This window comes from Adiantum capillus-veneris, chromosome 28 (assembly GCF_014529385.1).
Source record: "Adiantum capillus-veneris isolate H3 chromosome 28, ASM1452938v2, whole genome shotgun sequence".
In the NCBI taxonomy this organism is placed as follows: Eukaryota; Viridiplantae; Streptophyta; class Polypodiopsida; order Polypodiales; family Pteridaceae; genus Adiantum; species Adiantum capillus-veneris.
This window is the reverse complement of record NC_140958.1, coordinates 1,682,983-1,694,697: the sequence shown is the minus strand read 5'-3', so window position 1 is coordinate 1,694,697 and position 11,715 is coordinate 1,682,983. Positions and strand designations below refer to the sequence as shown.

Genomic DNA, 11,715 nt, shown 5'->3' with positions numbered 1-11,715 from the left:
TTATTTGCAAAAGAAGCTGATTTGAAGCTAAGTGTAAACACAAGCTACAAAAGCCTTTTATTGAAAGCAAAAAGCACACACAAAAAACATTAATGAAAACCTAAAACTAGGGTCTTGCATACCCGAATTTGCCAAAGGGAAAAAACCCAAGGCAGAAAAAATACCTTTGGTTAAGCACATGATGCTCTTTGATAGCAATTATGCATACACATCAACAGTGAGAGAGATAAAATGCTTCTACATAAGCAAATTTTGCAATTTTTACCATCTCTCATGCATGATTCAAAATTGATTAGTTTCTACCTCAATGAAATATGGATTTAAAAACCAGCCAAGAGCTAAAAAAATAATGCAACTTTGATGAAATGAAGTGGCTCTCGATAGCCGAATTTTACATTTTTAAGCTTTTGAAAAAGTTGGCTAACAACTACCACACATGAAATTTTACAATTTTCAGAGCAATCTATGAGCTAGAGATGACTGCAACTTGATGAAATGAAAATGAATGGCTCTTAATAGCCAAATTTGTACTTGAAAGCTCTTTTTAAAAAGCTGGGTAAACACTAGCTCAAATGAAAAAAAATAGACCAAGCTATGAGCTAGCATGTATACAACTTTTAATCCATATAATTGGAATGGCTCTAACTAGCCACATTTTGCAATATTGCAATGATGACCCCTTCTTGGATCAATGAAAGTTCTTGCAGCTACCCACAACCCTTCAAAATAAAGCTCAATTGTTAGTGCTTTTAAGCATTTGGTCATTTAACACAAGCACGAAAAGCATGCTGAATCACAAGCCCGGAAATTTTACTGCCCTCTCATGGTCATTCAAAAAAGCTCGATTTTAGTGCTATGTAGGGGTTTTGCATTTAAAGAAAGCACTAAAAATGTACAATCAATGCCAAAGCCAAAGTACAAAGTTTCAATCAAGCCTTAATGCAATGTCAATGGTACTTTCAACAAGGGAAGCTCTCATACATGACAAATGAATTTTCCATGTAGTGCAATGAGACTTCAATCATGTCAAGCATTTCCCTAATGCCTAAATCAAAAATATATGTGCATCGATGCTCATTTATGCATGGAAATGCTCACACAATCATAGCATACACTCATTACCCACATGCTTGCTCTTACATAGCACATATGGCATATATAATAAAAAGATGAGAGAATGCTCAACACAATATTATGACAAGTTTTACCCTCTTTTTGATGTATTATGAGCTGGTTAACTCTAGCCCATAAGATTGATGCAATTCATAGAACACACTCGAGTTAGAGCAGATGATTCAACTCATAATGGAAAAATGTAATGGCTCTTGAACTCAATAGCTAGATAGAGCATCAAATTTCTCCCAATCTACCAATCATCCCTTCAAAAAGAACTCAATCATAATCAAAAGTGTTGTTTTATGGCCCTTTGAACAAGCTCAATGGCTAGTGCTATGCAAGGATTTTGAAATCAAATCAAGCATTAATCATTCTTCAAGCAATGCCAAACCCAAATTTTAGTGCACAAAAGCATTTTGCATACACTTCAAGTATCACGAAAATTTATGCTCCATGATGCCTCTTAGATTTCAACGTAGTCCATTTCGGGATCTCACTTCAGTTACAATAGTTGCATGTCTTTCGTGCTCTCATAAATTTGCACATAAATAACGAGAGTGAACAAGAGCTTATAATGAAGTAAACTCATAATTCCTCGAGTTACTCAACTTGATATGGTGTCTTTGGCCAACATCTCAATGAACAAAATTTTGCATTTAAGGCAAGCATGAGAACGATGAAGATTTCACCAATCATGCATTTTTTATGCAATTCCCTGAAATGGTTTTCAAATCACAAAATCCCACAAAAAAACTTCAATTAAATCATTATTCTGGCTATTTAGAAGCTCGCTTAGGTTGTGGTTAAGTTGAAAGTCTTTCTGGTTCTCCCTTTCTGCCGTCTCAAGGTAAAGTTAATTCATCCTATGAGCTATCGGCGAAACGAGAGGTGTAAATGTCCGTCTGACCCTTTTTTTTCATTTTTTCATTTTTTAAATTTAATTGCAAAAAATCAAAACTTTAATGTTGTTCGATGGCGACATGCCAAAAACTGTGAGACAGGAAGCATGAAGGGTGTGTGTGTGTGTGTGTGTGTGTTGGTGTGTGTGTTGACTCACGAGGGCCCAAGCTGGTAAGCTGTACCAAGTGTGTGTGTGTGTGTGTCTTGTTGCGAGCAAAGGCGGGACCAGGGTAGCTTGGCAGCATGTGCGTGTGTGTGTGATCTGCGCCATATTCGGCAGCCATTGTGGCCCTTGTGTGTATGTGTGTGTTGTTGAGAGCCCAGCTCTGCAAAAGAGTGTGGTCGACAAGAGCGTCATCAGGCACTTGCTGCGTGTGAGAACTGCAACCGGGAGTATGCGCCAATAGTGGGTAGGTCAAGCAGGCGGAATCCGGGATTGCGCAGGTAGCAAGGTACGCCAAAAGCGGCAGGGCAAGTGGGCATGAGATTGTGTGTGTGTTCAGCCAATAGCTAAAGGCGACCATGTCTGGTGCAGGTGGGCCAAGATGGCAAGCAAATCGGGAAAGTGGTCGGCTCACTTGTTGAGGCTGAAGCATGTGTTGTGTGTGTTGATTCCAAAATTTGAATAGCAACACGCCAAAGGGAGAATGGATGCCGAGCATGGGTCCTGGATCATCGCATGCAACTTTTGCATCATTATGAGAATGCACCACAAGCCCGGGAGATTCACCATGGAAAACTTACCGCACCACGTAAGTGCAGGGGAGGGGAGGATTTTACAAGTTACATAAGCGTATAAGTTAGGGGCAGGCCCCCAATAATTTATCTCCCAAGCTTAAAAATAAGGGAGGGGATATCATATTTATTCGTGGTGGGGTAAAGTAGTGAGAAAAGGGAAAAATGAGAGGAAGTTTTTGTGTTTCAAAATCATGGCTTCCCAAAAGAGTCTGCTCTCAAACTTGTGAGTCAATAGCAGAAAGATACATGCAAGAACTAACACTGCTTTGTATCAATTGCTTGTGTTGTGATTATAGTTCATTTGTTGAGGGATGAAAGCTATAAAGAGTTTGTATAGATGCAAATTTACATAGAGAACCTAGCACAACTTTCTAACCATGTTTTTTGAGTAATTTAGATGGGTCAGAATTGGACGAGTAGCTAGAGTGCAGGTTGAATGGCACATAGTTTGAAATTCAAACTAAAAAACATCTAGTTATCAACAGAAGTGGTTCTTTAGTACGTTGCCAATCACTATGCTACACGCTCTTTGACTAGTTTTATTCAGTTAGATCATGTGAGACGTAAATTTTATATGTAAGATAGGGTATGATAGTTTTCTGCATTGATTGTGGTATAAGCGTAGAAAGGGGGGTCATATTCCCTAATATGAGTCATTTATAGGGGTTTTATCAAAGTTGTCCGCTCGTGGGTGGCGTCCCATTTTATATATAGAGTGAATCCCCCGGGGGCCACAAGCACATGACTCTATGAACCTAGTGTTTGTGGCCCTCCTTTTATTCCGAATTTTGGTTTTCTGAAATCTCTCCTTACAAGAGGAGTCTCCCACAGGCATCGAAGGTGTGTGAGTGAGCGTAAGCAAAGGCAAGCAAATATTTAGGTGATGGTGTGGGTGTAGCTGTGATGGTGGGTTAGCATGAAAATAATCCTTTCATAGCCCTCAATAGATCTCCAAATTTGTTTTACTTTCTTAATTTTTAATTGATCGCTCCACTCTTGAGCCTTATCAATGTTATGACAATTCAATCAATGTAAAAATGCATACACATCTCCCAACTGCACTTAAACAAACTTCTTGGATGACCATTTTCCATTTCGAACATCATTAGCAATCATCGCAAAATTAATTGCTCATCTCTAATTGTCCAAATCTTCCAGACCCAATCGGCCTATCATTTTGGTTTGTATGGCCATAAGTAAGTGTAATGTATAAGCACACATTCAATAAAATTCCAATCAATTTGGCTTCAATCCAACAGTAGTGCCTTCAATCATCCTTAATTGTGTGGAATTGAGTCATTTCAATTCAATAAATCATACATGCACCAAACTTTAGGTCTTAATCATCACAATTGGTGACCGAGACCAATCATTCATCCCCACTTTGGATCTCAAATGCTATTGAGTAGGCACACACATTAGTGCATTTTTTCCATGTTCATCAAATTGATTCATCATTAGCATGGAAATACACTAAAAATATACACAATTGAGTAATAATTGAGTGATCTATCCCAATGTCCAAGCCAATTGTGACACACACATCAATTATTTGGCCAAATTAATCATCATAATTGGTAAAAAGTACCAATTATTCATTCAAGCACGGGATTGCACATGCCATTGAGTAGGCACAAACACCTGAATTTAGGCCAAAATTATATGCAAAAATTACATCAATTTCTCATTGCAATGCTCAAATTGCAAACTCAATCAAACATAAATAAATGCATGCATGCTTAATTTAAAAAAAATTACACTATTTTTACCCAATCAAGCAATGCAGACACTCAAAAATTAAGCACAAAAGTTCAAATTTGGCTCAAGTGGCAATGCATTTAAGCTTACACCTAATGATTGCACACACTTTTCATGATCATGTCACAATCAAAAATCATTTAGGTGCCCTAATTGACCATCAATCATAGAAAATCAAGTGGTCCTGGATAGGCACACATACTCAATTTGCCCAAATTTTTGGCAATTAAGCTTATCCAATGATTGAATTAGCCTAGCATACATATCATTTACATGATAGCACAATCATGTATCATCAATTTTATCAATTTCTATGCATGCACACACTCAAGATAGGTGCACACACACTTGAAATTTTTGACAATTTTTTTCCCTCTTTGGTGCATTACACACACAATGATTTTTATGCACACACATGATTTCTTGATGAGAATTAAGCATTAACTTGACACAAACATCATTCATTAGTCAAAATTGACCCTCAACGTCATCCCAAAACTATCAAATTAGGTGCAAAGTGTAGGTCAATCGATTTACACACCTAATTTTAGCAATAAATTAGCAACACATTGTAATCAAATTAACCACTCAAAAATTGAATGAAGTAGGTCAATGCACTTACAATCGATTGCATCCAAGGTAATCCTTGCTCGCGACAATTCCATCAGGCACACGCATGTGTGGCTCTTCCAAATTAGCCCAAACATTGACCATTGTAGGCCAAAAATCGAACACTCAAATCATCAAATTAGGCATGGATTAGCACAATTAACTTGATGAAAGTGTTGATTCCACCTCTTGCAAGGGGATTGAACATACATTACACTTCAAATGTTAGTGGTTAGGTTAGCAAAGTCAGTCAAAATTAGTAGAAATTAGCATGAAATTAGTACAATTAGCATGGAATTGAAGCGAAAGGAGGTTTGGGGTATTCATAACTCAATAATTAGCTTCAATTTCTTGCAGAACATCATCAAATCAAACCAAAATTGAGTTACACACACTCAAAAACCAAGAAATTAGTAGTGAAATTACTCTATTCTAAACATCCTATACTCACTAGCTTAGGTTATCGATCCCAGGCAACGATGCCAAATGTAGGGAGGCGTTGTAGCACAACCTTATCGCAACCCACACAAAATTATCAAATCCATGGATCGGCAACCCGGCTAGGGCATGGAAGCACGAGCATCAGATGATTAGAAATAGAGGATTCAAGAGATCAACTCTCCAATGCAAGTAGAGATAGTCATGGCACAACTAACTCTAATCATTCTCTAATCACTAATCTAATAACCCCTACACACATCAAGTCCACCGAAGTCCGACTTGCCATAGACTAGAAACCCCAAGCACAATAATGATAAGCACACACTAATTACCACATGTCAATTACGGCACTTCATCAATAGCTACACACACGAGGTGAATGGTGCTAGAGCTCCATAAAACCTATCTACACACAAGCAAAGAATAGGGCACACTCACAAATTACAAGATTAAGACCCAACTTAATCAACCTAATTTATGATGCTAAATATCGCAAATCAATTTCTCGTAGAGAGATTAGAGTGGTTAATAGCAAGATGTACATACCTCTCTCAAATCTAGAATAATGAGAGTGTACTATTGCTCCATGACATGATGAAATGTAGAGGATAAATAGACTAATGAGAAAATATGAATTAGATTAATAAAGAAGATCTTACTCTAATTACAATTGGATTAGCACTAACCTCAAGCATAAACATTAATTCAAGATTAGACCATAGAGTGAACACTCAAGAGAGAGGGAGCTCTCAAAAGTGGATCCTCAAGAGTGGATACTCAAGAATGAAGCCTCCTTGCATAAAGGCTTCCTTTTAAAGGCTTTCACTACAATCCCTTCTACTATGGGTTTAAGCTTGAGCCCTCTAGGCTAGCATATACAACTTTGGAATTCCAAGTGAGCCCAAGACTTATACAAGGTGAGATGGAAATATTATGCACAACCATAGATATCTCCCGCTTGATGCATATTTGGTGTAGCCTGTGTTAGCTGCTACTAACAAAGATCAATGCTCTCATTGTCAAGTACATCCCCGATAAATTGATACTTCACCTGTATGTGCTTTGTCTTTGCATGAAAGATAGGATTCCAAGCTAGCATGATAGCACTCTAACTGTCATAATGGAGAATCAAAATCTCTAAAATGCCAAGCTCTCCCACCAAGTGTGAAAGCCATAATGCCTCCTTGCATACCTCTATGGCAACAACATACCGTGCCTCTTTTTTAGACAATGCAACACACTTTTGTAGTGTGGATATCCAAGAGACGGCTCCCTTGTGAATGTGCAAACATACCCTGAAGTAGACTTTCTGCAATCCACATCCGTAAAGCCTGCCAAAGATGCCTTCTGCTTTCCAAAGTAGATGCACAAATCCTTTGTGCCCTTGAGGTACCTCATGATACCCTTCACTACTTCCCAATGCTTTTTGCCAAGATTTTCCATGTACCTGCTAACGACTCCAACCAGAAAATGCAATATCGGACGTGTAGCCACCATAACATACATCAAACTACCAACAACTGAAGCATACAAAGCCTTGGCCATTTCAGCCTTTTCATCATAAGATGTAGGGGTGTCCACTGCACTAAGTTTCTCATATAGAGGCAATGGTACACCAATTGTTCCCCCCCTCCATATGGAAAGGCTCCAAATTTTGGATACATATTCCAGTTGTGACAAATAAAGGAGACCTTTTAACCTATCCCTCAATATACGCAGTCCAAGAATATGATTGGCCTCATCGAGATCCTTCATATTGAAATTAGGCAGCTTGAAAAACTACAGCTTTTTGTCCTGACATTTTAGACTGGCCAACTAATTCAGACTATTGAAAGTCTGATTATCCTACTTGTTGTCATGCATATACGAGTCTGATTATCCTACTTGTTGTCATGCATATACGAGTCTACCAATCCTGATTTTCCTGATTTGTGCGCTCCGACTGTGTACTACAATAGAGAATTTTTGGATGAGCATGTTTAGCACCATTCTTTGCACTTTTGGGAACATCATCAACAATTTGTTGTCAACCATTGGGCATACAGTGCTGTCCAAAAGTTCATCGTCTCGTAAAACAACTCTCCTGACTTCTTTAGTCCTTTGAGGTTGTTTGTGCATGCGATCCTCTCGAAAGATTACATCATGACTGCGGAAAATTCTCCTCTTTTCAAAATCTCATAATCTATAGCCCATTTTGTTATCATCACCATATCCTAGGAATACACACTTAAGGACTTTGGCTCCAGCTTGTTGATTTCTTCCTTTTGGATGTGCACAAAAGCTTCGCAAACCGAACACTCTCAAATGAGCGTATGAAGGTGGCTTGCCCAACCACGCTTTCTGGGGAACTCCCCCACCCCAAGACCTTTGTGGTGACCGATTAATCAAATGTATGGTTGTCATAACAACCTCTGCCCAAAAACCATGGGGTAATATAGCATGAGACAACATACATCGGATTTTTTCTTGAATGGTCTGATTGACCCACTCTGCAATACCATTTTGCGGTGGATTATGAGGTGTAGTCACTCCCTCTTTATCTCTTTACTGGCACAAAAGTCCTAGAAAGACTTTAACACGTACTCGCCGCCATTTTCAGAGCGCAAACACTTTACTTTACTGCTGACCTGATTTTCAGCAAGTGCCACAAATTGTTTGAACTTATCCAGGGCCTCGTCCTTATGCTGGATTGGATATACACACACCTTGCGGGTAGCATCATCCACAAAGGTAAAAAAATATTGCTTTCCCCCTAGAGATAGCCCTGGCATCTGACACACATTGGAATGTATCAATTCCAAGAGAGATAGCCCTGTCATCTGCTTGGAAGTAATACATACATTGGAATGTATCAATTCCAAGGGAGAAGCTTTCAATGAAAGAGATTTCTTGTGAGGAATGCTTGCCATAGATACAATGGTCACAATGGTCAAAATCAGCATACCTCAAACATGGTAAATACCCCAAACGAGAATGCACCTTCATTCCGGTTTGACTCAATTGTCCCAACCTACCATGCCACATGGAAACACTTGGCTGCTCGGTTATGGCCACTACATGTTTCCGCACACTAGATACATGAAGGGGATATATAGTGTCGCTTTTAGGGCCTCTAGCAATGATCCTAGATCCATTTCTAATTTTCCACTTGCTATCCCTAAAGGTAGTGTGATAGCCATCAACATCTAGCTTCCCTGTGCTTATCAGGCTCTTCTTGAGCTCAGGTACATGCCTCACATGATGTAATGTAAAATCCGATCCATGTTGAAATTTCAGCTGCACACTATCGATTCCCTCAATATCACATGCTAGGTTGTCCCCCAAATGAACAACGCCCCGTCTGCCAGCACTGTAGCTAGAGAACCATTCCCGATGTGGTGTCACATGGAATGAAGCACCTGAATCCAAAATCCAAGTGTGCATGTCATCGTCAGAATCAACAATCACATACTGTGCACTAAAAGAAGAAGCAAAGAGAATATCATTGCCACTATCCACATGAATGACTACATTGATATCCTCTATCTTAACTGTGCTTTTCTTTTCAGGTTGACCATCCTTTTTGTCAGCCCTGATATCATCATACTTTTTACCCTTGTTTTTCTCTTTCTTCATTTTAAAGCAATCACGCTTAAAGTGTCCTTTCTTGCACAATGATGGCACTCAACATCTTTCCCATAAAACTTGTTGTTGTCTCTGTTTTTTTATTTCTCCCTTTGCTGAGATCCACCTATGGTATGCAGTGCACTGGAAGACTTATTAGCTGCAAAATTCTGTCTATTCAGCTCTTCCATTATCAAAGAGCTCTCCACATCAGAAGACATCATCATAGCATGGAGTTGCTCATGGCTATCCTTAATGTATCTTAACTTTCAGGTAAAGTGCATAGTAGGAAAGTAGCTTTAAATGCATCATCAATGTTGAATTTCAGAGTAACTAGCTGGTTGAAAACCGAGTTGAACTCATTAAGATGTACAGTCATGGCTGTACCTTCCTTCATCCGAAGGTCCATAAACTTCTTCAACATGTAAACCTTACTAGCACCCTTTTTTTGAGCATACAACTCCTCAAATCTAGTCCACATAGCATAGGTAGAATTCAACTTCTCTATCTCCCAACAGATTCCTATAAGCGAAGTGTGGAAGTTGTAACCCATGTTGTGGTTGTTTTTGTGAAGGATTGTCTTGCACTTGCACAATCATAGCTTCTTTGGTGGAGAGGGCTATCTATAGATAGAAGGCACTTTCTCCCCCTTTGTTTAGCCTTTGGAACCTCTTTAAGTTTCCACCACTCATTCTTTTCAGCCAATTTTAGCATGTTTGTATTTCTTAGAGTCGAGGCTGAACCTTAAGACAACCTTTAGCCAAAGAGATGCACTAGCAAGGGGCTGTTCAGACTACACATGAGTAGAGACCGTCTTTCCCATCCATTTTCCACTAAAAAATGTAGAGATGGCATGCTTGTCCAAGGAAAATATTCACACTCTGCTGGACACACTGCACTTTTCACGATGATCACTGGACTTCACAAGCTCTATCGCTTGATGATTGCATAGGTTTGGAGAGTTCCACCCGTGGAAAAGCTGAACAACCCGAAACACCTACGTGACAACACGAGCATGACTCAGCATGTCAACATCGATAGGAGAGTGGACAGAAATGCGGTGTGAATGGTGGCTTGAAGGGTGCATCCTTTGATTGGTTAGCGTAGGAAAGGAACGATGTGCATGCACGATCTAAGGGTGTTCACACACCGCTATGTGAAAATGGGCAACCCAAAAGATGGCAACCCCTTTTGTTAGTGGCAGGTGATATAAAAAAACAATGTGATAACCTTAGCACTACTATCTCACACGGGCATGGGCAGGAGGGAATCAATGGCCAATTTTTATCTCGAGGAGCGGGGGCATCGATCTTGCGACACCGCCCGATTACCAATTTCCCCGAGTTTACTAAATAAGTTAATCCGATTTTACAATGCAACGGCTTCATCATAGAAGAAACACATCTTCCAATGCTTTCAACAAACACAAACAGGTGAGGTGGTTAAGGTGAAATGCTTGCAAAGGTGATATCTTGGGTTTGAATTCGGGGGAGGAGGGGGACGCTTGACTTTACATGTTTAGCGCACACGAGTTTACCTATTTTCTCAAATATATAAAAAGCGGATTGGACGGCTCAAATTGCACCTGATCCCCGGAAAACAGACTTGGGCCATTGATCCCCTCCCTTGCCCGTGTTAGTGAGGAGGCTTGGCCGCCTATACCTAAATTGCAATCTCTTGGTCCATTTCGCGTTGTTTAGACTTCACGAAAGCATTGTTAAAACACCTGAACCGGTGCCTGCAGCCTTATGCCTGAAAATCGTGTGCACAAAGCTCTCCAAACACTAAGAGCTAGCTTCCGCAGACTGGACGAGCTTGAACTCAGGAATCAGGACTCAGGACCCAACACACGCTGCTTGGAAAAGCAGAGAGAGAGAGAGAGAGAGAGAGAGAGAGAGAGAGAGAGAGAGAGAGAGAGAGAGAGAGAGAGAGAGAGAGAGAGATGGCAATGGCTGGACGATCGAAGGCCTACCGCTACGTGCAACGTGCAGTAAAATGTTCACCATCGTTCCCCATTTCACGCCACATTGCATGTCCCGGGCACCCAACATCTGCTGAGGCTATAAACCTGCCTCTGCAAAATGGTCCTAGAATTCAAGGCCCCCAATTACCCCAGGTACTCTGTTTTCTGCCTGTTTTCTTGCCGAGTTTTTTTTGAGCTGGATACTCTTTATTCTGTGGTGTGTCAAGAGAACCAAAATCTGTCATGGGCTTTTGGCCTTGAGTTGTGCTCAGATGAAATAAGGGTGCATTCTGCCTGACCAATATAGTAATGTAACATGATGAAGTGATGGGTTCATCGCCTTGAAGGTGACTCTTGCCCACCAATTTGTCTTTTACTGGATTCATTTGCGTGTGATACATACATAGCTACTATACATAGTGTCTCATATTGCAATGGCCTTGCTTTGTCATTGTTGACGTAGCCAAAAATTATCCCTAAAATGGCCAAACAAGAATCTAGAGAAAGAGATCAAAACACTGTAAGATACCATAACTTCAACGTGGTCTCATTGATCTCAGTGAGTGCAACATGCTTGTAACTGTTGC

The 11,715-nt window shown here is 40.0% G+C and overlaps 1 protein-coding gene across 1 annotated transcript in view; it reads left to right on the top strand.

Annotated features, from left to right (window-relative positions):
- The first annotated feature begins 10,863 nt into the window (after window positions 1–10,863).
- LOC147419980 (uncharacterized) overlaps window positions 10,864–11,715 on the top strand; it is a 110,192-nt gene continuing 109,340 nt past the window's right edge. Inside the window, exon 1 of the mRNA XM_086504113.1 lies at window positions 10,864–11,281. Coding sequence (XP_086360239.1) covers window positions 11,108–11,281 — 174 coding nt within the window. The 5' untranslated portion in view covers window positions 10,864–11,107. The remainder of the gene's footprint in view (window positions 11,282–11,715) is intronic.